We start from the raw sequence: 27,526 nt of genomic DNA, 5'->3' as shown, positions 1-27,526 counted from the left end.
TTTAGCTAATTCTAAAAAAATAATTTTCAACACTTTGACAATAAAGACGATAAAACAAAGAAACAAATACGTGAATAAAGCAAACCCGTAGGTTTAGTTTTCAAAAACCGAAAACCAAACATGACCTTACTGAACGGGCATAAAGTAAATGGCTTTAAGATTGACGATTTCTCTTCATAGAGCAAAAATACATTATTTTCGATGCCCAACGCATTGGGTAGACGTTATTTTAAGGAACTAAACTAAAAATATTTGTGACAAATAAAAATAAAAGAACTACAAAAAGGAATCCATATCAAAATAAAGGAACCCAGAAACATTAAATTGAAAGAATTTCAAATTATTATCAAATAAATTGTCACTATCTTACCCTAAGCTCTCCTTTCAACTGACAGAAGGAAGAAAGGAAGCCAGAGACTTCTTATATGGATGTGTAACCCCCACAACAAAACCAGAATCTAATGAAATGACAAGAATGTGCAAGCCAAGCCAATCCAATCCATGCCATGCCATGGTCTTTCTTTCTAAGAGGTAGGCATGTTTGCATAAAGAAGAGTAAAAAAGATTTCCACTTCTGGTATACCTCTTATCGTTTTGATGAATCTACTTTTTATTGGATCTTCAAGGAGCAATAGCCCCATCTGGGCCACTCTTGGCACAAGCCTAGCCAGGGGTATTCCTGATGTTCTGCTGCTGCCTCCAGCAACTGAAGCCTCCATTTCATCCATCAATCCATCGACTCCCACTTCTAACGATGTCTCGACGACATTCCCGAACTCGGCACTGAATCCAATTTAGGAGGAAAAGATGATGGTTTATGTTTCAGAGACAGAATCAAGATTGAAAGTTTAAGACTGTAATCAACCATGCATTATCAAGGAAGCATGATTTCAGCTGAAATGAATTCTCTGAAAAAAGAGGGACTTTGAGCAAAAGTCACAATAACTTGATATCTCTATTCAATACTCCATGCATGTCTTTTAATGAGATTGTCTATGTTCAGTATGGTGAGTGTTGATTTATAATACTCATACCTTAGCAGTACTGCTCTAGTCTCCATCATGAGCTGATCAAACTTGTTGAAATTTCGGGCAGCTGCATCGTCGTCAGTGGAGACCGTGTCTGTAATATTAGATTGATTGTCCCCAGGCATCAAGTAGTCCAACCAATGATGGGGACTTCCTGTGCTCATGAAAATTTTAATTATTTGTGTAGTAGTGTCACGAAGTACGGTTGTATTAAAGACATCTCGCAACTGTTTTCTGCAACCAAGAAAATCAACAAAGAATATCAATCACGTCTGAGAAAGTATCGAAAGAGCTAGTAATACAAGGCATAGTTGTGATCGATCAAACGAAATCTCTGAAAAGATTCTGAAACAATGTTTTGGGAGAACTATGCTGCCAGTTTACTCGACAGCAGAGCTTGGAATCGAAAACGTTTTTTTTTTCTTTTCGAAACAACCCTGTTATTTCACAACCAGGTTCCTTGTTTAGTCTCGAGGAAAATTCTCAAAAAATATATTTTTTCTGAAATTATAGTCGAACAAACCCCTTACCTCTTGAGAACTTCTCCGGCTGCGACCTGCAGTTTAGGAATCAAGGCATTCAGACCATAATTACAGAGAAAATCAGAGATGGCCAGAAATTTCTGTTGGTCTTCTCTATTGATGAGATCAGCCTCCTCCTGCGGAATTATGAACCACAAGGACCAATATAAGAGAAGAGAACAAGGAGTCAACAAATAACTAAACAGTAACACACACGCAAGGCTTTCTAGTTATGGTATCGATAAATTTAATATCTCATATCATATTTAGAAGCCTTCATCTGGCCGAAGGATTGGCATATATTTCGGTTAAGAATTCAAATGTTATAAATTAAGGAGAAAAAACATAGGCTAAAAAAGAATTTGTTATCAAACAGGATGTGGTAATTCCAAGAATGACAGTGCTGAAAACAGTTCATAAAAGTATGAAGGAGCAATAATAGCAGGCCTTACAAGCAACTGGGAGCTACCAAGACCACGGGCAGTATCGATGTACATATGTCTTCCTAAGATGTTGACTTGAACTCTAATGTACAAACTTAACAAAGTTATTGCCCAGAGTGATATCACCATCTTTGTGAAGCCTGGAAAACACATTCCAACCATGTCAAGCAACTGTATTCAGCTAAAAACCAGAAAATATAAACACCAGAGTGAGGTCGCTCCATACTTAGTATTTTGAGGCTTTCCCATAAATCAAGTTTCTCAGCTAATGTCAAAGTGTTTGGCTCGCCCTTCCCCATCATTAATCTCTCTGTCAGGTGTGAAAGATCCAAATCTTCCTCTATCCGATTATGTAAATGTTGTAAAGCATGAGGCAACGTCGTTGTATCAGCTATTCTTTGAATGTTCTCAAAATGAGCTTGTATTCTGCATGAACAAACCCGACAAACACAAAAGTTAAAGAACCCAGAAAACAGATACTGATAAAAAGAAGGGAAGAAAAAGTAAGCATCTCTTAACTGAGCTTTAATGAGCTCATCTGCTTCACGTTCATTATCCAACTCTTTCTGAATATCATGAAGCCTTCGACTGTAATAATCATATTGTCGGTACAGAAAATACCCGCTTCCTAAAACTCCAGCTGTAATTAAAATCTTCCTCTTATACCTTTTCCAGAAATCCCTGCTCGCAATACGTTAGAAATAATAAGACATGATGAAATGGGAGAAACCAAACAATTTTCAAAGTATCGACCGCTAAATTAACTAGTAAAGCTATGGCAATTTTCCAAGACTAGGTGGGGAGAGATGGCTATGAGTGAGTTAACAAAGAAAAGGCTCTTGGCTTCTAACTTCCAAACGCCTTGGTCCTGTCTTGAAGATAATGTGACAGTAGAAAGACATTCATATTCAAGAATTTCAGTCTCTTTGATTTCTTCTAAAATTGAGGTTCCAATAACCCAAATCAGCCATCCATATTCCCCCAAGTAAACTCTTTCTCCAAGTCACATGCTCGTTGTTGGACGATAGGATCCCAATTAAGATGGGTTGGCAAGAATCTAATACCAACTTTGTTTCAGTAAAGCGTTTTTAAAAGAAGGTAAAGAATTCTTTCTCAATCTTTTTTTTCTGTGTTCAATATCTCTAGATAGTGTTCTTCCTTCTTTTTTGATAGAATAATGCAACCGCTAACTTTCAAAATCTTCCTTCAACATCAATTTGCATTCCCAAACCATATTTTGAGACCAATAGGTTGAATCTAAAAGATATTTTTAAACATTTTATCATCAGAGAACGTGAAATGGTTCATTCTATACTGATCAATTAGAAACGAACCGTGCTTTCCTAATCTCAACTGTCGCGAATCAGAGAATTGGAGCATTTCTACCGAAAGAAATAACCAAAATTTAGACCAGCTATCATAAACAGCCGCATTCATCTTCCAGTTAGCAGAATCAAGGGAAAAAGAATACCAAGAAGAAGGCCCCTTCAATCAATAGCAATATAAGGGAAGCCATATGAAATAATGCAACAGAAACATGAGAATTGACCTTATAGGAAACATTTTGGCGTCAAGAACTAAACCGAACATCCATCACCATGCCTTCGTGGTCTGCAAATCCATTTTGAAACAAAACCAAAATTGAGATGAGAATAAAAACTTTGTAAACCAGAAACAAAACGTAAAACCATCATCAAATAAGCTAAAAAAAAGGCAATACTACCGCTGACCTAGAAGGAAACGAGATGGAGAAACGCGCAAGTCCACGATAAGGCGCGAAAACTCGAAATTCCCACAGCTTAAGCGACTCGACAAGCGCAGAAGGAAGCAGGTCTCCCCCCCCCCCCCCCCCCCCCCCCCCCCCCCCCCCCCCCCCCCCCCCCCCCCCCCCCCCCCCCCCCCCCCCCCCCCCCCCCCCCCCCCCCCCCCCCCCCCCCCCCCCCCCCCCCCCCCCCCCCCCCCCCCCCCCCCCCCCCCCCCCACTTCGAATCGACACAGATTCTTAGTCTCTTTGGGGTTGCGAAATTCGAGGGTTTGGCGCTTGAAGATGGCGGAGAAGCTGCACTCCGAGAGGAGTGACCAATTTGATCGATCCAATGGTTAATAAATGTTGGTTTTTATCCCTTACCTCTTAAACTTCGACCTTTGGATTTGCTCTTCGTACACTTCTCTTCTTTTTGCCTTCATTTCCTTCCTTAGTTGATAACGGAATGTCGGCACACGAATACATAAAATATGTTCCTTTTTAACATACCCGCCCACTCAAAACATCGTAGATCCCACGTTGGTTGGAGAGAAAAACAAAATTTCTCGTAAGGGTGTGGAAACCTTTGAAAATGTTACAAATGATATCAGAGTCAGTCATTGGACGGTGTGAGGTACTGGTCGAAGTAGTGCTCTACGTCTCCACAACAGACGCGTTTTAAAAACATGAGTCTAAATACGTAACGGTCCAAAGCGGACCTTATACTAGTCTAGTATGAATCTAGATTTCTAGGTCAATATTGGACCGGGAGTATTGATAGTAATAATTGTGTATCTTTAATGAGGAGTGTGTCTTTCAATTCATATATAGCATCCAACATAGGTATTGATATTGTACCTTTAATCGATCAAGACCGAGGGACTTCAATTTGCAATCTCACCCATGGTCGACTTGAGAAGTCCCCTTCCTCATTAGGTAGATGCCCCCACCCTGCACTCTTCACCTTTAGTTTGAGTGAGTTCACGGGGATTTTTACTCTTCTTGAGTTGCTTGGACTTGATGGGTCTATTGGCCTTAGTTTTGAACCATCCGTAACACTAATCCACAAACGAGTGGTCTCTCTTTTTTGGGTTGGGTTGGGTTGTTGGTTTATTGAGATGGGTTTTTGGACCCATACGTCATCGAGTGACATTATAGTGATGATGGGTTAGACGAACATGCACTTTTATGCACATCGTTCATTCATTCAGCGATTATTATTGTACATATTACGTGATTCTCTAGAGTTTGTCTCCAATTTGGGAGAGGTTTCGTCAGTAGGGTTTGCCTTCATTTACCTCACATCTTTTAGTAACCTTTTGAATCAAGTCGTTTTAGCCTTGATCTTCATCATACCTAATAGTTGAGCAACTTTTTATACAAGGCGGTGAGGCATGAAAAGGCTCTCACCATCAACCAAATATTTTGCCACCCACGTCATCAATTGCACACCAAAGTTCCCTTATCATTTCAATGTTTCAGTGCCTACAAGGGACACTTTGGGAGGGTCACTCCATATCAAGGGATTGACAAATGGTTCATTCGCTTTGGGAGGGTGGCTCGTTCTTAACATGAACTCAGGCTAGGTGAGTAATTGTTCCCGTTAACTCTTCACATGTCACTCGTTCGATCCTTTTCTTTGTTTTGGCATGCAACTCTTCCATCGTGCAATTTCAAAGAATCTACATCTACCGTCTTTCACATAATAGAGTGACTATCTAAGATGTAGCAAATTTTTGGGAGAATTTGCTTAGTCAGGCGGTGTACGAGGTCATCTACTCAACACATGATAATAGTCTTAGTTTATACGCAGCTGACCCTTAAGCCCAACCGTGGTTGGCTTAAGGAGTCATTAGGTTTAAAGAATTTTTCGAGCTCTTCTTACTCTTTTCGGGTTTGTTGGTATTGTCCCTAAAACCGCTCCTAATAAATTTTTATCTCTAATTCACATTTATATTTTAATTTAAGATTAAAATTGAGGCAAAAAATGAAAATTGGCTTTGAGTTTTGAGAGAGCCCAAAGGGTTCTAGGGTTCTTCAAGTTACAAGCCGCCTGTATGCGGTCGGCTTCCCAAAACCCTAACTTGCTCCTTATATATAAATTCTCATAATCCTTTTGTCCTCCTCTCTACCGCTCACAAATTTACAATCTGCACACAGCCGAAGGCGTAGAACCAGAGCACACTAAGAAATGGCGGAGGGTCTTGTTCTGCGGGGCACAATGAGGGCTCACACCGACATGGTGACGGCCATAGCCACTCCGATTGATAATTCCGATATGATTGTCACCTCTTCCCGTGATAAATCCATCATCTTGTGGCGCCTCACCAAGGAGGAGAAGACCTACGGTGTTCCTCAACGAAGACTCAACGGCCACTCTCACTTTGTTCAAGATGTTGTCCTCTCATCCGATGGTCAGTTCGCTCTCTCTGGTTCCTGGGACGGCGAGCTCCGCCTCTGGGACCTCGCCACCGGCGTCACATCCCGTCGATTTGTTGGACATTCTAAGGATGTTCTCTCTGTCGCTTTCTCCATCGACAATCGCCAGATCGTCTCGGCTTCTCGCGACCGAACGATTAAGCTATGGAACACTCTCGGTGAGTGCAAGTACACAATCCAGGATGGTGACGCTCACTCTGACTGGGTTAGCTGCGTCAGATTCAGCCCTAACACGCTCCAGCCAACGATTGTTTCGGCGTCTTGGGATAAGACTGTGAAAGTGTGGAACTTGACTAATTGCAAGTTGAGAGTCACTCTCGCCGGACACGGCGGTTATGTCAACACAGTGGCTGTTTCACCGGATGGGTCACTGTGCGCCAGCGGAGGCAAAGACGGAGTGATTTTGCTGTGGGATTTGGCTGAGGGTAAGAAGCTATACTCCCTGGATGCCGGATCCATTATCCATGCTCTGTGTTTCAGCCCCAACAGGTACTGGCTATGTGCTGCTACTGAGAGCAGTATTAAGATCTGGGACTTGGAGAGCAAGAGTATTGTCGAGGACTTGAAAGTCGATTTGAAAACCGAGGCGGAGAAAACTGATGATACCCATGCTGCTACTACCAACAAGATTAAGGTATATTCATATTTTCTCTGTCATGTTGTACTTTTTTTTTCCCAGTCACCATGATACTCGAGGCATTTCGATTGTTTTCTACGGTCGTTGACGATTGAACCATTTATTCTTGTCTTGCAATTACCAATCACATTGTCTTGGTAGTATGTCGTGTTATTAACGATCAGCTTGCTTGTCTTGAAGTATGTAAGGCTTGTATAATTGGTATATTGTTCTACATTGTTTTCTGGAACTGCTTTTCAGAGCTTAATCATGACACTAAATACAGAGCCATCGCTTGCACACTCCAACTTTCATATTGATTTGTTATTATTATTAACCACTGGAAGTGCATACGTAATAGATTACTGATTTAGTCTTCCTTTCCTTCTGTAATTGTCTGGCGATTTTGTTTGTACCTCTGAATATTTCATTTTTACTGGGTGAATGAAGTGGGTTTGTTTTATTTTATGCAAACTTTATAGAATATGCATGCAATTATGAATAGATTTTGCTTTGTTTTTTTTGGTCTTTAATAAGTTGCAAATGTTTTTTGCTGTTTTCTTTGACATCAAAGATCCTAGTGTGATAATTCCTTCTGAATCGATCCCGATTGAAATTGTGGTATAGAAAGTTGGTCTGGAGAACGTTCTGTTTCTCTTTGTTTGAATGTTTGATCTGTTTCATAAGGGTGATTTTTGGGTGGGCGGACTTGGAAACGAGCGAAGTCTTTCTTCATATTTGAACATGTGCTTCCTTTGATGAGGGTTTTTCTGTGTGTATCTGATTCAAGTTTTATGATGGATTTGCAGGATATCTACTGCACAAGTTTGAGCTGGAGCGCGGATGGGAGCACATTGTTTAGCGGCTACACAGATGGAGTCATCAGAGTTTGGGGAATTGGTCGTTATTAGAAATATCAATGATTATTTGCAGATGCACTTTTTTGTTTCTATTTTGAGAAGAAAAACCTTATCAGTCTTTAGAATTTTCTTTAGGGTTTTGCTGGGAGTGATGATGAATCATTTGGTTTTTAAATTTGATGTTGAAGATGATTTTTGAGGTCAACAATGTTTTGTCTTTGATTGAGATACATGCCAAAATTCAGGGGTAAAAGTTTATGTTATTTTCTTCCAACATCATAGTCTCTTCAAATTTAACTACTGCAGCATTTATTTATCATCATTTGATTAATGAATGGTTTCGCAAGAAACCTCTATAAGCCATAAACAAAGGCTTTCTTATTATTGATTGTGATCTAAGAAAAAGTTCGAATCTACAATTTATTTCTGTCTCACAATAAATTGGAAGCTTATAATCTACCCAAGTTACACATATATTTAACCAATCCTCGGCTATAAAAAGAAAAAAAGAAAGGAATATAACTCTATAATAATTGACATGTACTTCTCTAGTAGGCAAAAGTTTGAATCCCGAAAAAAAAAGAACGGAGAAAATAATAAAAACCTATACACATACTAAAGATGGTGAGAAATGTACAAAAAGAAAGATTATTTTCACTACTGAGCAACTCTTCAAAATTTGCTCGCTGTGAATATGGGGCAACCAGCACCCTTCTCCTCAAAGGGAAGGAAACCAGCTTTAAAAAATGGCCCACATAACTAAAGAAAACTTCCAACTCCTCTTCGCTAAATCAAAAATCAAATATTCCGCAACTATAGAATCAAACCTCCTATAGTTTTAGCATTTACCCATTTGCGCCGCTTTAGGAAGAAGCTTTGTTCCTACAGCCTTTCCATCCGACATCTCCATCAACTTCATGCATTGAAGTTGTTACTTCAAATATCTCAACAATGCAACTTTTCCACTATGCGCTTAATGCTTTTTTCTCTTCAATTTTTCCTTGAGAAGCAAGGCAAGGGTTGGATCATTGTCGTCATTATCAACTTCAGGGGAAGTGCTTGAACTGCCATCCACTTTCTTGCCATGTGTGGTTGTCGTCCTCTTCAATCTTTTTTGCAAAAAGCCCAGGAGAGTGCAGTCATCAACCTCTTCAACGGCTTCCATTGTTCCTAATGGACTCGTATTCGTACTGCTATGCTTTCTCTTCTTCAATTGATTACAACGATGAAGCTCATTTGTCCCAGACATCTCCAGCTCTGCTTGTTGACAAGAAACCAACGAGTCCTGGCTCTTATTTGATCTTTTGCTATTTTTCTTCCTTCTGCCTTGGGGCTTGCAAACCACATGGCTTTTATCTGTGAATTCATCCACAGAATAGCTGTCAACACCTTCACTGTCAGTTGTCCTGAGTTCTAAGCAACTTTGTGGTAATGAGAAACTGTTACTGCCATCCAGATCTTTGTCTGCAACGTTCACGCCCTTCGTTTCTATAATATCATCCGCAGTAATACTAGCCAGCAACGTTGTATCAGGAAGAGTAGAAGGGTTATATTCGTCCATGTCATTAGTCATTTCTGACAGTACGGACACTCCAGAAGATCCGGTAGAGTTTTGATTTTCTTCTTGTTCTGAAAAGCATACAACTCCTTCAGAATGCATCTCTGCAGCTTTGTTCTCAAATACCTCCATACCATTCTCATCAACAGTCTCAGGGCAGTCACTGTTGATCCTCTCTGCTGGTTCCTTGCAATTTAACTGCACCTCAAGGTTCCGAGTGTCCGAATTCTGTTCTGCGCATCTCTCACTATTACAACCTATCTTCGGAGCCCCTTTCCTCCTAGTGGTATAAGCTCCATGTCTAGTTCGTTTTCTTTGAGGTTTTGTAGATTTAACCTCTGGGACAGAAGATGTATTACTTGCAAAATCCACCTGAGCCGTTTCATCAACTCGATTCCTCTGGTTATTTGATTTCCTCTTCTTTGGAGCATCACTGTAGAAAAAAATATGAAGTTCAATCAATTTGCAAACTCCAACATGCATGCTAATGCAGGAAACATCAAGAAAAAACTACCAAGAACTTCCATGCGTGACTATAGATTTCCTCCACTAAAAGAAACAGAAAACAAAAAGAAGGCACGACCATAAATCAATAAAGAAAAAGCATAACCTACCCATTAGCACTCTTTTCATTCCTTGACACTGGCATCCTTCTGAAGACCAAGGAATGCAAGTAAAAATTAGAATCTTGAAATCAAAACAAATATATATGCATGTGTATGTATGTATATATACGAGTATAAGAAAGTAGATTAAAAGGGTCATATTCTAACTAACCTCGTCCTCACATTTCTTTTTGGGGCAGTTTCTGGATCATCAGTATTACATAATAAATGTGAATTTGGTACAGGTCGAAAGTCAGTAGGACCAAGAGCAGGCCGCTCTGATTCCCTATCAACAAAGTTGCTGATAAGAGCAACCTTCTGAATCTTTCTAGCTTCCTGGAGCAAAGGAACTTGATTGGGAAATAACTTCTTCCATCTCCTATTATGAAGAGAAACATGATTAAAAATAATAGAAATAAGAGAAGTCCGAACATTTTAAAGTAGCACCTGACATTTACAAACTTCCTTCTATTGAATACAAAGCTTTGAATCAACAGGAATTTAAAGACGTAATCTGTAGACCATTACCTCCGGCACTCATTATCTGTACGTGACGGCACGCATGCAGCTACCTTAGCCCAGCTATATCCATGTTCCTGAATTGCTATCTCTAGCCTTAAATCCTCCTCTTCTGTCCATTCACATCTTCTCAAGGAAGGATCTAAACAATTGAACCATCTGCCATCACAATTAATAAGAAGTCAAATCAAAGCTAATAACTAATTGCTTGTCTATCAGACAAACAATATGCATTAAGCTTCTCTTTTGTACTCTTGTTAGGTAGACACTTTAAATAATTGAAGTTAAAGGAGTCGAAGAGATTGTTGGTTTGATGCTGGTTTATGGTTGTGCATTGGCTTGTCAAACTAAATCCTTTAGTGAAAACATTTATATATGATATTACGTATATAAATCAAAGCCAATAGTAGACCTTTCTGGATGCTTTCTTAAATTCATTTTGGCATTCAAGCTTGAGTTAATGGAACTTATCCTCCCTCACCCAAAACAAAAAAAAAAAAAAAATGAAAAACAGAAAAATAGGCATGAAGCAAATAAAAACAGAGCATAAAATAGGCAACTTAACACACCTTTCTCTGCATTGAACTTGATTTCGGCCAGGTAAAAATTCTGCTTTCTTGTTCCAATTTTTAGGCCCAAAAAGCAGTACAGCAATTTTCAAGCGACTGTCTTCATCTGGAGTGAAATAGCCTCTTTTTGTCCTAGCTGGATCAAGGGATTTTTTCCACCTGCACAATAGAAGAAATTCATTATAGCAGTTGAATGACTGCACTAGAAAACCAACCATATGTCACAGAACAATACAACGATGAAAATTCATAGTATCATTCAAATATCATAGTGTTCCCCTGAACTTCTTTTCCTTCCAAAAATGAAACTGAAAATGAATAAAATATAATGGTAAACAGATAACTGATAGGAGCGCTATAAGGGTATTATTGGGACATTAAGGGTATATTAGTAATTAGATTGGGAGTTTGTTGTGGTATTCAGTTATAAATAGAGGGAAGGGGAAAGGAAGAAGTTGGATAATTCGTTTCATGGTTTTAGTCTTGAGGAGTGGGAGGTTTAGAGTATATTTCAATATAGTTAGGCTCTAAACAGAACTTAAGCCAATGGATATGGTAAGATCTCTCTAAACATCTCAAGCCCTTGCAATGAACATTTTCTTTCATATCGAGAAACGCAAGGATGAACGGGAGATAATGTAACTAAGACTAACCTATTAGAGCACTGTGGACCAGTTCGCCCTTCCAAAGTAGAAGCTACGGCCTGCCAATCTCCCTCACCAAATATAGCAACAGCAGATCGAAGTTTATCATCCTCATCTTTAGTCCACTCACTCTTTAATATGGAAGCGTTTAAACTCCTTTGATACCGAGACAACCACTGAAAAGGAGTTCTGTTTGTTCCCAACGAAACTGCCAGGTCAATCCAGTTATTCAATCCTTTCTGTTGGATAGTAAACAAAAGATTCTTATCCTCACTTGTAGTCCATGGATTCCGGTTAATTAGGGGATCTTCAAAATTCAACCACCTGGAAGGATTATCAATGAAAATCATCAACTCAGAAAATATACATTGAAAATGTGTCATTCAAGGGAATATGAGACATCACAAATGTCTGTGACGATTGTCATCACAGACATATTGAAGACCACTGTTTGAATAAGGCATTTGTTACAAGTTGGTCCCACCTGTACTATAATATGAAGACCTCGCACTATTATTCAAAACCAATAATGTTCAATATATCTGTGATGATGATCGTCATAGACCTCTGCGATGCTGATGGAAGTTGGCATGCTTCAAAGAAAATCAATGTGTACTTGGTCAAGAACTGAACAGATTTATACCAGAACAAAAGCCTCTGTATTGAGAAAATAATAATCTACCAAATTGAAGGTAAAATAATACAATCATCAACAAACAATTTCATCCAAGCCTGGTTGAGGAAATCAGTGACATACGAAGTAGCCTCAAATTCATAGGGATAACAGCTTAAGGGCCAAAATTCTTGAAAGATGACAAGCTCATCTTTCAAATATTTCTTGAAAGGATCTTCTATAGTATTTTTTTCACGTCAAGAAAAGTACTAGCGGACTATGTTGCTTAACTAAGAAATACTATCTGCTCCATTAAAAAAAAACATAGGCTAAATATATCTCATTTACAATTTAGTCATAAGGTTTTAGAAGTCTTAACTTTATCCTTTATTCTTTTATGTATTAGGTTTATTCAAGCAAGTCCTAACTATCCATAAATGTTAAAAGTAATGGTATTCAAGCAACTTGTGCCCCGTCTCAGATATTAAATAAAAAATTGTACTGTTTTCAAAATACGGTAGGTAACCCATTTATATCAAGTGGATAACCTTCCAGTTTTATAGATGTCATGTCTAAAGCATTAAATTAAAACATTTAGCAGTTCCAACATAGTTCATAAAATTGAGTTTAACGTCAAATCATCAAAATTGGTCGATATACCAAATTTGGTAAGATAGAAATGGCTTAATTGGAAAATGAAGTTAACAATTACAAAGGATGAAATTGCAGCTTTTAAAAGAATATAAATGGATCTTTTTTAAAAAAAGATTTACATAAATGACCAGCGATGAAATTATAGAAAGATAGGTTACAAAACAGTTTTTCAACCATACTTGTTGTATGCAAGGTACAGTCAAACAAAAATTATGGAAATGTAGAGGTTTAACGAAAATATTGTTGCACAAAAAAAAAGGTCCAGTACATACCTTGCTTCACATTCTGCCCCTGAACGACCCCGAAGATACATGGAAGCCAATTTGTCCCAATTAACTTTTGGCAGGAATTCCCTAATCTTTTCAGGAGTGATGTCAAGGTCTTTTATTGATGCAAGAATGTTATCCAGATCATCTGATTCTGCTGAAAATCCTTGTATCTCACTGCCAAATACCATAATTTCAGTAAGGCTTCTAAAAAAAGGTGAAGAAAAAGAGAAGTGGTATTACCAGCTTTCCCTCTCTCTCTTGGTAAACACAAATACATAGATTAAATTAAAATGGATAGGTTGAACCCTACCAAAATAGCAACGGAGTCACAAATAGACTACAGACAGGTAGGAAAGAGGATAAGTAGTTACAAAAAGAGTTGGGTACAACACTCCAAAAAACATTACATCCCAAATTTCCAGCTACAACCCCTCCACTACTCGAAAAAATTTCCTATTCTCTCCAACGACATTTGCCTCGAAAGAGCTCCATTAGCATTTTGAAAAGGCACAGTTAAGATAAAAACACTCCAAGTACAGTTACATCCCAAATCTCCTGTCATAATCCCTCCACTACTTGAAACTTTTCTTATTCTCTCCAACCACATATTCCGTAAAAGAGCCCCCAATAGCATTGGGCAAAAACACAATTGCCTAAACCTTTCTATGATTTCATTGTCTTTCCAACTTTGTCATTGTGTTCTGACAAGGAAAACAGGTAATAAGAGCTTAAAACACCACTACCTAGGATGTGAAGTTCAGATGAAGTTTTAAAACGGAAATGTCTGTGCCTTTTTTTATAATTATTTTGTTTTTAGTTTTCTGTTTTTGAAATTTATGTTTGTTTAAGATTTCCTACACTATAATTATGGTTTTCACCATTTTTAAGTTTGAATTCTTAGTCAAATTAAAGCAAAAAACACGCTTTTGAAAACTAAAAAAAAAAGTTTTCAAAAACTTGTTTTGTTTTGAAATTTAACTAAGAATTCAAATGTTTCCTTAACAAAAATGAAAACCATTATTAAAAAAATGTAAGAAAACAAGCTCAGTTTTCAAAAATCAAAATCAAAAAACACAATGGTTATCAAATGGGTTCTACATAACCATTTTTTGATAATCATATCCTTTAATTTGTAAGTATCCTCTCTCCTATGAAAGTAAGAGCAAACTGGGAACCAAAGGATCTCTGAACAAATACAATCTTTAAGAATGACGTGGGATTTAGTTAATTATCTTAATATAATTAAAAGAGTAAACATATTTACAATAATGAGAACGGAAGACTCTTGTGGCATCATTGTAATACACGTCCATTACCTATCTACCAGATTGCTCAAAATTATTGCATGAGGCAAACATGATAGACAAAAACTTACCTAATTTGATCCACTGAAATCTGAAGCACCATCTCCTGGAATTGCTGTCTTATTCCCTTGCCTAGGTTCTCCCTTTCAAAATTGGACCATCTTTTTCGATCTACAGGATGAAACTTTGTCAATGCTATTCTGTAGCAAGCAACATGAGAATTCTCAGCTGGGCCATAACACATTGCAGATAATCGTTTGTCCTTCTGCAGAAACAAAATCAGAACTCCACATAAGACAAACGCGTAAAGCACAAACAGAAGGTGCAAAAGAAAAAAAAGGAAAAGAAAACCAGAGGAAGATTTTTCAGATCAAGAACTGAGTGACAATCCTCAGAAACAACAGAACAGATATGTTAGGGGAAAAAACAAATAAAAATGGTGCATAAACTCAAAGCAAGCAGTTAATTCAACAATTAACGTGCTTAGAAAATGAGATCACAAAAACTTGTTTGATATGATCCACACAAAAATGTAGAGGTCTCCATTATATCAGCATTACTATAAAACATAGAGCTCTCAGGTTCACCAACGCCACTTTCAAGTCTGTTAACAGTAACCAAGTATGCAATAACCTCTAAACAAATGTATCTATCAGATTGGAAATGCAGATAAGCTACTACCTTTCTAAGAGGGAAAGGTTCATTGCTGCTGCTATCTGTTCTTATCAACGTACTTCATTCATTAACAGAACGGTTGCTGTTAACTTCGGCAAAAAAGGAGGGTGAAATCGTCATAGAGAACCTAGGTTGGTGAAAGTAGAGATAAAAGAGGGTGAAATTTGGAAATGGCTTGAATTTCAGTGAAATCCTTGTTCGAGGAAGTAAGAGACAGCATTTCTTTACAAACAGCTCCTTTTCAGGCTTTCTGCCTGGTACGAAGTCAAAAGGTCATCGAAGAGTTAATACTATGGTCCAGCAAGGCAAAAACATGGATGTGAACAACTATTGGCCCACTATGATTCAATAAGTTCTTAAGGAAAGAAACATCGACCATCTGCGCTGCTTCATTAATCTTATGTGGATTTCTCAAATACAAGGCAGCTTCAGGGTAGCTTGGACTCCCAATTTATTAGAAAAAAGTAACATTTTGAAGCTGCTTTACTGCATATGGCAGGGGGCTGAAAAAGAAAGCTAATATTTTTGTTCAACTAGGGTAAAGCTACTTTCTGGGGTTTTAAATAGAGAAAAAACTAGAACAATTTTATGAAAAGCAAGTTTCATGCAGAGTAACATTCGAGACGATTAAACATCCTTCTCAAGAATTAAAGATTTATTCACTATCTAGGACTAATTCGTATTGAGAAGCTTTTTTCTTTTTTTTTCTCAATATTTTCAATTGTACATAATTTGATTTTTATACGTGTAGGAAAAGAGTTCTCGTAATGTTATGGGGTGGCGTTTCTATTAGAAGGAAAAAAGAAAACAGCGAGACAAAATTAGTGGATTTGGCCCAATGCTCCACCTGATATTCTCTATCTAGCGCTTTCCATAATTATACTGTTTTTTCTACGGACACAAATGGGGAGACTTGTGATGATAAGACAGGCTATATAACTCCTATGAAGTTAGTGAAAACTTTGTCTGGTGTTTAAAATAAGAAGACAAACTGTTAATATACATATTCCTCAAAACAGGAAACAAATAATACTTGTAAAAGTGAAAGTACAAAAAGTTCAAAAGAAATACAGTAACAAGCATAATTATCATCTAACCTTTGATGAATCCTTTGCCTGTTGTGGTTTTCCAGCTGATATTAACTGGACTCGAGGATCTACCATCTGAGACAGGGCACAAGTTGTTTTTCGTCTACATGAACCCTGGAAACCTTTGAGAACTTTGAAACGTTTTCTGAGTTTTTTGTTCTCCTCAATTCTAGCCTCAAGGTGAATCATCTTACTACGAAGAAACTTCTGCTGGGACCTATTCTTCTTGATGGCATCAATAAATGCCAAAGCAGCCTTTGGCAAGCTTCCCTTTTCAAAGGCTACCATGGATGACCTACAACATTGGGTAATCACCACTCAATAAAACCTTGGGGATGTACAGCACAACATACAAGGAAGAAGCAGTTTTGCACAAAAATATTACTAAGAAGCATTAGTAGGGCACATTCTACAATATGTTGGTACCTTTCTGAGGATGTCAATCTTTCAACATTTGTGTTGTCAGAATCCATCTTTAGAGGCCCATCCAAGTCACAAGATTGATCAGGTTTATTGCTCAAAATATCTGGAAAAAAGTACATAAGAAAATGGTAAGAGGGAAAAAGAACCGTAGAAGGAAACTTCCAATACATATTGAGAAATAATTAACTGAAAATTTTCTAAATCTACGACTATTTTTAACGAGCAAGAACTATTTAGAGCTTAAGTGAAACAAGCTACAGAATATACATAACAATGCAAATGGAGGAGCCTCCTTCTTTCAAAAGGGAGTACGGTCATCCTTGTTCAATTAGTTCTCAATGGTTAGGCCCAAAGAATGTGAATCAAAGTCTATGGAAAACCTCATCAGAGACTTCATTTGAAATGATGGGGTTTAGAAGTCTGGTTGCAACTTAGTGAAATGGAGGTGGCCAGCTTTGGCTATGGTGCTAGGGGGAATAGGAGTGGGTTCTCTAAATCACCAAACACTTATATGCTCACCAAGTGAATTTGGAGAATTGGAAAGTTGAGATCAGATTATCATAGAAGGGTTGGATCAAATCGTGTCGTCCCTTGATGGGTGTGGAAATTATTGGACGAGGTCAGTTTTCTTAAGCCTTTCTAACATTCCCACAAAGGCTTAAATCCCCCAAATCAGGTTCGTTTGGAGGAACAAATGCCTGAAGAAAGTAAAAATGTTCCTCTAGCCGATGGAAGTCTTAATACAGATGATAAGCTCCAAAGAAGGTTTAGACCTTGAGCCTAATCTCCATCTGGCTATAGATTGTGCAAGGACTAAAGCTTGGAATTTGAAGGGAAAAGCTAGGATTGTGGAAAGCAGTGCTACTAGAGCTTTTAGTGACTCCTTTTGATTGTTTGTTGTTATAAAGTTTGTTGTCGTTTCCTATAAAAACGTATATTCATATAACAGTGGAAATGATATTAAAAGAAAATACCAATAAAAGCCCAAAACTTATAGCATTAGGTGTCAAAATTGTAACAGATTAAGAATATGATTGTATTGTTCATAGGCCAACTTCAAATTGGTGGCGTTAAAAACCATTCGCTAATACGCTAGCTTGATCAGACATGTGCACAAAACTCATAAAGACTCGTGAAAAGCACACCTAGAGTAAGGGCAGTTATATACATGCTACAAAATGCAAGGTCGTGCAAGAAATAAAAATAAGGCAAAAACTATTAAATAACTCCAAAGAAAATATATAAAATCATAAAAGATACTCCGCATGAACAATTCTGGTTAAATGCACTGAAGGAAGTAATTTGCAAACTAAAGAAACATCAACCAACGTATCATCAATATCGCAGTGAGGTAACATGAACTTGACAGCAATTATTCCCAAGAAATCCAAATCCATTGGAAAATACCATAGACAGTGGGCAGCTCAGAATGAGAAATAATTATCACTTCCAAGGGACTTCAAGACTAGCAGAGTCATAAACAGCCAATATAGCCGTGACATTTATAAGGCAATCTTTATAATAACGAAAAACCTACCACTTTCATACGCCGCAAAGCGCCGCTGAATCGAACGTAGCGTCTCGAAATCATCTTCCTCCTCGTCCGCGGTCACCGGTGGGAGAATACTCAGCGGCTGCTCATCGGCCGCAATCGAGAACCGGTTCTGAATATTTCGAAGAAGTTCGAGATCATCAACATCATCAGAATCAGAACCTAGATTAGCATCTCCGGCGGCAGGCAACGAAAGCTGGGGATTGACATAATCCTCATGATTAACTCCAGCAAGCCTGCACGCTCTTCGGAGGGTTTCCATGTCATCATCAACCAGATCATCTTCATCGTCTTCCTCGCTGGCGGGAAGCTCCTTGTCACCGCCGTCGACATGGCTGCGGCGAGACATGGATGAATCAAGGTTGCAGTCCAAATTGGGCTTCCCAGAATCGTGGCGGTCTTCTTAAATAAACACAAGGTGGAGAATGGTCTGTCGCCGGAGTTTCAAGAGAAAATAAGTCGCCGGAGAACTGGTGTCGGGTCTTGGTTTCACAAAGAGAACGATTTAGGGTTTTTCAAATCCTTCTCCTTTTAAAAAATTTACCTCCAAATTTTGTCATTTTATGTATAAATTTTAAGAGCGGTTTGGTTTGTTAGGAATTTTTATTTTTTGTTTTCATTTTTTCTCTCTTTTTTTCTTTTATTATATTTACCATATTATCATTTACATTAATATTTGATTTCTTAACTTATAATTAATTATTTAATTTGATAACGGTATTAATTATTTACATTTAATTTTTTGTATAATTTTAACAAAATCATTTATTTTAGATAATTATTAAAACCTAGAATTTAAGACATATCATTTATAATATACTTATTAATAAATTAAGATTAAATTAAAATTTAAGATATATTATTCTTTTATTAATAAATTATTGTAATTATATGTAATTTATAAGTATATCTCATTAATATAATTTGCTCTACCATTTTTTTGAAATATTAGTTGTACTAAATATTTACTATTAAAATTTTATCTAATTTTATTAAAATCACTTGTGTGTGAAGATAATTACTAAAATTTATTACAAAATAAACTAAAAAACTAAAATTTAAGTATATAAGTGAAATTTAAATAAAGATTGAATTAGTTAAAATTATTTTAATAAAAATAAACCAATTAACAATTATTAATCCTCTAAAATTAAATTGTATAATACAATTATTGATCGTACTTTATTTAAGATAATTGTTTAAATTGGAATCCAATTCATAAACATGTTTCCAAATTATTAAAAAAAAAAAAAAAAAAACCAGTGGGCTTCTAATGGGCTTGTGAGTTGGGCTTTATGAATTGGGCTTGTACCCCCTCATTTGGGCTTGCCTTTAGAAGAGGCCCTCTTTTTTTTTTTTTGGTACAAAAGTTTTAATTATTAATTAATATCTCAAAATTTAGCATTGACCTCCAAAATAATAATAATAATAATAATAAAAATTAGATGATTTGATGGGTTTAAATATGAATGCAAAGCGCCAAGTTGGTTGCATGCATTAATTTTTGTTGAAGGGTCAAAGTTGCTATCAACTTTGAAAGTGAATAATCAATAATGGCAACATGTGGTATCAAAAGTTTTTCCCCTCAAAATTATCAAATATTCAATCATTTAGGGTCGTCGATGAGTACGCTATTTATCTTATTACAACTATTCACGTAGTTTTTTCTTCATCGTTGTATGAATGAACAAGATACTGAAAGATTGCTCGTACTTGTAAAATCATAATGGTTGATATTCCTTTTACTTTTACCGTCCATGAAAAAAAAAATAGAAACTTTTGTGGATATGAAAAAATTCATACTGCAAAATGAACAAAAAAACGAGCGTTGCTAATAGGTGTTAGGTGTTAGTGTCTATAAACCATAAGACCTTTAAAGATGATGATCTAATTAATTGTACGACAAAATGAGACGTTGAGGCAGCTTAACTATACTATAGGAAAATTGTCGTTTCTTTAATCTAAAACAAGTATAGTATGACACTACGTAATATTTGTTCTTATGAACGACTTCTTTACAATAAAATTTAAACCCTAATTATAAAAAGACTTGGCTCACTTGGGTGTGTTGGGAAGATAAGGTTTGAGATTTTATGGAGAAATCTGGGGATGAAAAGTAAGAGTTGGATTGGGAGACTGAAAAGGTGGTTTGACTTTCGAAACTAATTAATTGAATGGGCCATCGTGATTCAACGTTCACCTAATCTTCAAAGGATCTCCGACCAATGAGGTGATAATGCATGCTTGCACATTTACTTCTCGGTTCAAAATCTTAGTGACACTACGTAACTTAATCAGTTTCGATAAAATCAACTTTTTTTAAAGAAGTCGTTTTGTCTTGATCGTCATGGGCATATACAGGGCCCGCTTTACCTTCCCCTACCGTGAAAAGAAAAATTCCCTTATGACAGGTCCTCCTAGCTGACAGGTCCTCCTAGCTCCCGAGCGTTATTTTATCAATCGAGAGAAATAGGACTCTAAAAATGGGCAATTATCATCTGCCAAGGAAACGATCAAGGAATTCCCTAAACACAATTGAAAGATGACGGTATTATTGCACGTCTTGGATAAAGTGATGATCCCACCTTGCAACTAAATATTTTATCTATTTATTTATTTTTCTGACCATTAAAATTATTTTTTTTTCTTTCTAAAATTAAAAATTTATTGCTTGTTAAATAAACGGACAAAACGCAGTACATTATTAATTAAACGACACTTTTTTCCCCGACTAACGTTTGACTTTTGGACCAAACATAATACTGTGGGATGGCCATAAATCCACGCTGGACAAGCTTTAAATTCTGCTCTTCCACGTGGCAAGCAGCCCAGTTTTGACATAGTCAAAATGAATTAATAAAAATTATCAACCCCTCAAATAAGGTTGTAATGAAGCTCGTTATTTATTGAATTTGGTTGGAAAGTTCATACTCTTAAATGATCCATTCTTAAACCATTAGTCCGCCTTTGTAGGAACTACCCGTAATAACGAACTTGCAAAATGAATCTGTTTATCATAAAGAGATTCGTTGTTCCTGACCTTGCTTCACCTTAATTGTTATTTGAACAAGTAAAAGTTATGTCTTGATCCGAGTGGGGATAGTATTTCTCTTCTGCATGTTATATAATACTACTCGGTGTTTTATATTTATAGTCTAGATCATATCCATACGTTAAAATGAAAGATAAAATATAAGGAACTTATAATTGTTCGTCAAACGTATCACGATCTATATCACATCCATATTGTTAGGACCACACAACAACACACCTGCTCGAATCATATGAACACAACAAACATAAGAGAAAATATGCAACGAGAAATATTGACTTTAAGTAATACATGACTTTTTCCAAGCATAACAAGTATAAACAGTTCAATTTACTAACTAATATAATCATTTACTATATATAACTATCTATTGTTTTACGAGATAGTCTTTTACTAGTTTAGATTACCATTTACTTTATACGTTATTTAACTGTGTATACTATAAATAAGCAACATGGTCCACAACCTAAGACATATATGCAACTCGAATAGTTGCAACACAACAAAATACATGGTTGTTCATCCAAGCATATCTCCATTGTCAAACCGTGATATACAAAATGATACACTCCACTTAGACTCGAGTAGTAACGGGACAAAGGACATGACTGTCATTTAGTTGTCTCTGCCAATAGATCGTAGTATTTCATACATACCTATAGTTTAGATCACACCCAAACACAAAAACATACACAAATTCGACATGTAACAACTTTGATTTGAATAGTTATATCCAATGATAAAGAAATTTATAGAAACGATAAAGACAACATTTATACATATTATAAATTATAGATATTAGAATGTGCACGTTCTTGGATGATAAAAGTCCCACATCGGCTAATTTAGGGAATGATCATGGGTTTATAAGTGAGGAATACTAACTCCATTGGTACGAGGCCTTTTGGGGAAGCCCAAAGCAAAGCCATGAAAGCTTATGCTCAAAGTGAACAATATCATACCATTGTGGAGAGTCGTGTCCTCGAATGTCGAACAAAGGACTCCAAGAAGAAAAAAAGGAGTCAAGCCTCCTCAAAAATTATTTATATAATTAATTTTTCTACCCACTTTTTAATTTTGACGTCAATTTTCATCATATTATAATATTTTAATAAAGAGAAGGGAATTTGAACTTACCCGACCCATACCGATCATATCAAGTTTTTCTCCTCAGAAGATATCATCATATGGATTCATCTGTGACAAAGAAAAGCAAAATTATTGTGAAAATATCGACAGAATATTAGGATATTTTTCTGAAAGGTTGATCTAGATCATCTCACCGTCAATTATTGCAATTCCCAGCCACAGAAAATGAAGAAAAAGGGGGAACGAGAGAATGAGATGATCCAAACCGAAGAAGAAAACCCTTTGAAAGAGTCGAGAGATTTCTGAAGTAAATGCAGTTTCAAGAGAAAATCGCCTATCATTCTCTTAACCTCAAACGTCTGATTCTCATTGTTTTCCCTCTCACAGACGGAATCGAACTGAAAATTAAGTTCCCAAAATGGGAAACGGAGCCGTGTGAGAAGCGATCGGAGCAGGTATCAATGAGCAATTAATGATGCTAAAGGCGGTGGACAGGTTTGCATGACTTCCTCTAATTTCTATCTTCATAGCCCCATTTCTGTATATAAACACATTCAACACTCCATTGCTTCTCAAATCGAACTAGGTTTTGGAAAGCTTATACTCATTCAGTTGATTTAGAGGAGATTTAGAGGAAGAATGGGTACCTCTCTGTTTTCTTCTCCCTTTGTTCATCCTCAGCTTCAGCAGATTGTGGCCAAGATGACTCTACTGGATACCCTACTGTTTTATGTTAGTTTTTCTTCTTTGTAACACTCTTTTGGCTTCTATTAAAGGAATTTTGGCCTGAAATTTCTTGTGGGTTGTGTGTTTGATCTTGATAGGTAGTTCATTTTGTGGACAAGCTTGGGTTATGGCATAGGATGCCGGTGTTTATGGGGCTTGCTTATTTGGGGCTTAGAAGGCACTTACACCAGCGGTATAATCTGTTGCATGTTGGATCGTTGTATGGCCAAAAGTATGATCATCAACAGTTCTGCTACAGAACGGCTGATGGAAGTTGTAATCACCCTTCTGATAGTGTGGTTGGTAGCCAGGGGACTTTCTTTGGCCGCAACATGCCTCCATCCACTTCTCCTTATGGGGTAATCTTTGAACTTTTGTGTCTGTGAGTGCCCAATAACTAGCTCTTCTGGCTGCCTTGTGGCATCCGAAATGGTTCATGGACTGCTGTCTTGATATGCATTTCTTAGAAGTAAGTCATGAGAGTGATGGAAAATGGTACATTTATGTGTTGGTATATGCAATGAATTTTCAGGTACTTGATCCTCATCCAACAATGGTGGCCTCGAAGCTACTGGAAAGGAAGAACTACATTGACAATGGCAAGCAATTCAATATGATAGCTTGCTCATGGATACAGTTCATGATTCATGACTGGATTGATCATTTGGAGGATACCAAACAAGTAATGTTCAAGAGAGCTCTGACTCGATCATAGCTTAATTGATTAGGCGCAATGATTAAAATATCAATGTCGATATTGATATTGATATTTTATAGATAGGATGGATATCTGTGAGATCCTACATTGGTTGGAGAGGAGAACGAAACATTTCTTATAAGGGTGTGGAAACCTCTCCCTGACAAACGTGTTTTAAAACTTTGAGAGAAAGTCCAAAGAGAACAATATTTGCTAGCAGTAGGCTTGGGCTATTACAAATGGTATCAGAGCCAGACACTGGGCATTTGCCAACGAGGACGTTGGCTCCCAAAGGTGTGGATTGTGAGATCCCACATTGATTGGAGAGGGGAATGAAACATTCCTTATAAGGGTGTGTAAACCTCTTTCTAACAAATGTGTTTTAAAACCTTGAGAGGAAGCCCATAAGGGAAAACCCAAATAAGACAATATCTGCTAGCGGTGGGAAAATCTAAAGAAGACAATATCTGCTAGCGGTGGGCTTGAGCTAGAATTTTGTTTATAAAGTAAAAAATTTACAAAAATTATTAAGTTGTTTGTACCTCCAAACGAAGTTGTGTATATCTTCATATTGGGATTTATAGATGATATTATTTTATGTTTTATGGATATTTATAAAGGATATCAAAGATATCGAATAATCCTTACTATCAATGTTGATCCCTATCCATGGTTAGCCACACCCTCGACCAAACGGGTCATGAGGTTCAAATAAAAATATACTTAGTTAAGCAAACTTCAACCCAACAAACTAACAAATTTTGAGTTTGAAGAAAAGAGTTTGACACTGATGCCTTCGAGTTCGTTGAACAGGTGGAACTTAGAGCGCCTGATGAAGTTGCAAATGGTTGTCCATTGAAGTCATTCAAGTTCTTTAGGACCAAGGTGGTTTCAACGGGTTCACCTTACCTCAAGACTGGGACTCTAAACACAAGAACACCTTGGTGGTGAGTAATCTTAATCTCTCGTATTTCATATATGCTATGAGTTGAGCTACTTTGAAATTGTGCTTCGATTGACGTTCGAAAAGGGCTCTATGTGACTTCTGCTGACGTCTGAGTAGGGATGGAAGTGTAATATATGGCAACAATGAGGAGGGGATGAGGAGAGTAAGGGCATTCCAAGACGGAAAAATGAAGATCGCAGGAGATGGGCTTCTCGAGCATGATGAAAAAGGCATACCGATCTCTGGAGATGTTCGGAATTGTTGGGCTGGTTTTTCCCTTTTACAAGCTCTGTTCGTCAAGGAGCATAATGCTGTATGTGATATGCTAAAAGTAAGTTCCACTTCTCACTCCATTGTCTATGATATAATAATAGTTCTAATGCACTTCAAAGAAACTCAAGATTTACAATGATGCTGATTTTGCTGCATCAAACATCCTTTTCTTTTCCTTTTCAAACTTTTTGTAGCTCTGCAGGAACGACTCCCCTGCTTTCAATTGTGATTTATAGGAACAGTATGATAGATTTCAGTTGAATGACTAGTGATTTTGCACTTGCTTTTCAGGAGCGTTACCCAGACTTCGACGATGAGCAGCTCTATAGGCATGCTAGATTGGTGACTTCAGCTGTAATTGCTAAAATCCACACCATTGATTGGACTGTAGAACTTTTAAAGACTGAAACTCTTCTAGCAGGAATGAGAATTAACTGGTAAGACAAGTGAGGAGACTTAAACAAGTCAATCTAGCTTAGAAAATTTCTCCAAGTGCTCTGAGAATCAGAGGTAAACTTTCTTGGGGAGTTTCTTTTGCAAAAGGTTTCTTTGAGCCACATGCTTAGTTTTTCTTAATCGTAAATCTGATGGAAGAACGACTTGTCGTGTTCTATCCAGGTATGGATTTCTGGGAAAGAAGTTTAAGGATTCGTTTGGACACATTTGTGGACCAGTACTCAGTGGATTGGTTGGTCTAAAAAAGCCAAGGGATCATGGAATTCCATATTCACTAACAGAAGAGTTTGTAAGCGTCTACCGAATGCACTGTCTTCTGCCCGACAAATTAGCTATCAGGGACTTGGATTCCACCAACTCAGATTATAGCGACCCTCGTGTCATTGAAGAGTATCTCCTCTTTTCCCTCGCTTATGCCTCTAGAAATATTGTGAAAATATTGTGAAAGTTCATAAAGCAGACTTAAAAACATTCTACTTTTTCATGATCGGATAAGATATCGGTTTTTCAGGGTGCCTATGGAGGAATTGGTGGGAAAAGAAGGTGAGAAAAGGCTGATAAAATTCGGAATGGAGCAAATGTTGGTATCAATGGGTCATCAAGCATGTGGATCTCTCTCTCTCTGGAACTATCCATCATGGATGAGAAACCTTATTGCCCACGATGTCGACGGGGATGACAGACCAGATCCAGTTGACATGGCTGCCATGGAAAGTAAGACTCTTAGATTCAAGCAGGAAACAAAATTGCTTTCCTTTTTTTTCATTCTGCTAGTAAGAGCTTTTGGGTGCTAATACACAGATATGTAATGGTGATCAGTTTTCAGGGATAGAGAGAGAGGTGTTGCAAGATACAACGAGTTTCGGAGGAATTTATTAATGATTCCCATAAGCAAATGGGAAGACTTGACAGATGATGAAGAAGTTGTGAGTGCCCTTGAAGAGGTGTATGGCAATGATGTTGAGAAGCTGGATCTGCTTGTTGGATTACATGCTGAGAAGAAGATTAAAGGGTTTGCAATCAGTGAGACTGCCTTTTTCATTTTCCTTCTCATTGCTTCAAGGTATGCACTCTGCTATTTTTCTCGACAATGAATAGTAGGATGCATAGTAAAGTAATGAAAAACCAAAATGTGGTTGGAGAGAGGACCAAAACATTCGTTATAAGGGTGTAGAAATTTCTCTCTAGTAGATGCGTTTTAGAACCTTGAAGGGCTAGAAGACAATATCTGCTAGTAGTGGACTTAGGCTGTTACAAGTGGTATCAAAGCCAGACACTGAACGGTGTGCTAGCGAGGACATTGGGCCTCCAAGGAAGGTGGATGTTAGATCCCACATTGATTGGAGAGGAAATGTAACATTCATTATAAGGGTGTGGAAACCTCTCCCTAGAAGAAGCGCTAGCGAGGACATTGGGCCTCCAAGGAAGGTGGATGTTAGATTCCACATTGATTGGAGAGGAAATGTAACATTCATTATAAAGGTGTGGAAACCTCTCTCTAGAAGAAGCGCGTTTTAAAACCTTGAGGGGAAGCTCGAAAGGAAAAATCCAAAGAGGACATTATCTTATACTTTCTAAAGAAACAAAAGAGAAAAGAGTTTAGAAACAAAAGAGAAAAGAGAATGAGACAGTTATAGATACACCGAACCTTGATCGTGATGCTAATCGCTGACGTGCAGGAGGCTGGAGGCTGATCGTTTCTTTACAACAAATTTCAACTCGAAAACCTACACAGAGGAAGGCCTGGAATGGGTTAACAGGACAGAGACATTGAAGGACGTAATTGATAGGCATTTCCCTGAGATGACAAAGAGATGGATGAGGTGTTCAAGTGCATTCTCCGTCTGGGATTCTTTGCCAAACCCAACAAACTACATTCCCCTGTATTTCAGACCAGCCACATGAATAATTTCCATCCCACCTAACCTTTCCAAGGTGGACCTGCGTAAAATGTATCTACTTCTAGCATCCAAAAGTTAGCTCACAAGAAGATGCACAGATGGATATACTTGAAGGCAATGATATGTATATACATACATATTGGGGTTGCATTTCAATGCTTTTCGCTGTTGTTGCTTAGTCCTAAATGAAATATTTGTTTTGGGATCAGTTCAATGCAAAATTTGACCAAGCAGTTGAATGTTGAGTAACGAGTAACAAATA

General features: G+C 37.4%; 4 protein-coding genes across 7 annotated transcripts; 2 read left to right on the top strand and 2 right to left on the bottom strand.

Annotated features, from left to right (window-relative positions):
• Positions 1–315: 315 nt before the first annotated feature.
• On the bottom strand, positions 316–4,185 carry LOC111485371 (peroxisome biogenesis protein 3-2-like). 2 transcript variants are annotated; one of them, XM_023132226.1, is made up of 9 exons: positions 3,976–4,177; positions 3,723–3,834; positions 3,542–3,603; positions 2,512–2,673; positions 2,219–2,418; positions 2,002–2,132; positions 1,559–1,686; positions 1,035–1,262; positions 316–783 (listed from the first exon to the last, which is right to left on the bottom strand). In XM_023132226.1, the coding sequence occupies exons 3-9, from the start codon at positions 3,580–3,582 to the stop codon at positions 525–527; spliced, it is 1,149 nt and encodes a 382-aa protein (XP_022987994.1). In that variant the 5' UTR covers positions 3,583–3,603; positions 3,723–3,834; positions 3,976–4,177; the 3' UTR covers positions 316–524. The 2 variants fall into 2 exon arrangements, with proteins under 2 accessions (XP_022987994.1, XP_022987995.1); XM_023132227.1 differs by lacking the exon at positions 316–783 and adding an exon at positions 820–926 and having other exon boundaries at positions 994–1,262; positions 3,976–4,185.
• Positions 4,186–5,822: 1,637 nt separating this feature from the next.
• Positions 5,823–7,925, top strand: LOC111485009 (guanine nucleotide-binding protein subunit beta-like protein). Its single transcript, XM_023131703.1, has 2 exons — positions 5,823–6,809; positions 7,601–7,925. The coding sequence occupies exons 1-2, from the start codon at positions 5,928–5,930 to the stop codon at positions 7,700–7,702; spliced, it is 984 nt and encodes a 327-aa protein (XP_022987471.1). The 5' UTR covers positions 5,823–5,927; the 3' UTR covers positions 7,703–7,925.
• Positions 7,926–8,083: 158 nt separating this feature from the next.
• LOC111485355 lies at positions 8,084–18,674 on the bottom strand. Of its 2 annotated transcripts, none has more exons than XM_023132190.1 (11): positions 18,110–18,674; positions 16,576–16,675; positions 16,159–16,444; positions 14,458–14,651; positions 13,086–13,256; positions 11,556–11,870; positions 10,903–11,061; positions 10,343–10,492; positions 9,987–10,193; positions 9,824–9,862; positions 8,084–9,642 (listed from the first exon to the last, which is right to left on the bottom strand). In XM_023132190.1, the coding sequence occupies exons 1-11, from the start codon at positions 18,471–18,473 to the stop codon at positions 8,625–8,627; spliced, it is 3,003 nt and encodes a 1,000-aa protein (XP_022987958.1). In that variant the 5' UTR covers positions 18,474–18,674; the 3' UTR covers positions 8,084–8,624. The 2 variants fall into 2 exon arrangements, with proteins under 2 accessions (XP_022987958.1, XP_022987959.1); XM_023132191.1 differs by having other exon boundaries at positions 9,987–10,190.
• A 3,691-nt stretch (positions 18,675–22,365) lies between these two features.
• On the top strand, positions 22,366–27,472 carry LOC111484802 (alpha-dioxygenase 2). 2 transcript variants are annotated; one of them, XM_023131402.1, is made up of 12 exons: positions 22,366–22,572; positions 22,653–22,760; positions 22,852–22,997; positions 23,090–23,350; positions 23,524–23,673; positions 24,502–24,635; positions 24,752–24,965; positions 25,199–25,344; positions 25,526–25,753; positions 25,875–26,077; positions 26,183–26,426; positions 27,043–27,268. In XM_023131402.1, exons 3-12 carry the CDS (start codon positions 22,905–22,907, stop codon positions 27,266–27,268), a joined length of 1,899 nt encoding a protein of 632 aa, XP_022987170.1. In that variant the 5' UTR covers positions 22,366–22,572; positions 22,653–22,760; positions 22,852–22,904. The 2 variants fall into 2 exon arrangements, with proteins under 2 accessions (XP_022987170.1, XP_022987171.1); XM_023131403.1 differs by having other exon boundaries at positions 22,366–22,760; positions 27,043–27,472.
• Positions 27,473–27,526: the final 54 nt, after the last annotated feature.

The sequence above is a fragment of the Cucurbita maxima genome, unplaced genomic scaffold, assembly GCF_002738345.1.
Source record: "Cucurbita maxima cultivar Rimu unplaced genomic scaffold, Cmax_1.0 Cma_Scf00010, whole genome shotgun sequence".
NCBI lineage: Eukaryota > Viridiplantae > Streptophyta > Magnoliopsida > Cucurbitales > Cucurbitaceae > Cucurbita > Cucurbita maxima.
Note: the sequence above shows the minus strand (reverse complement) of the source record. Positions and strands in the feature narration are given on the sequence as shown.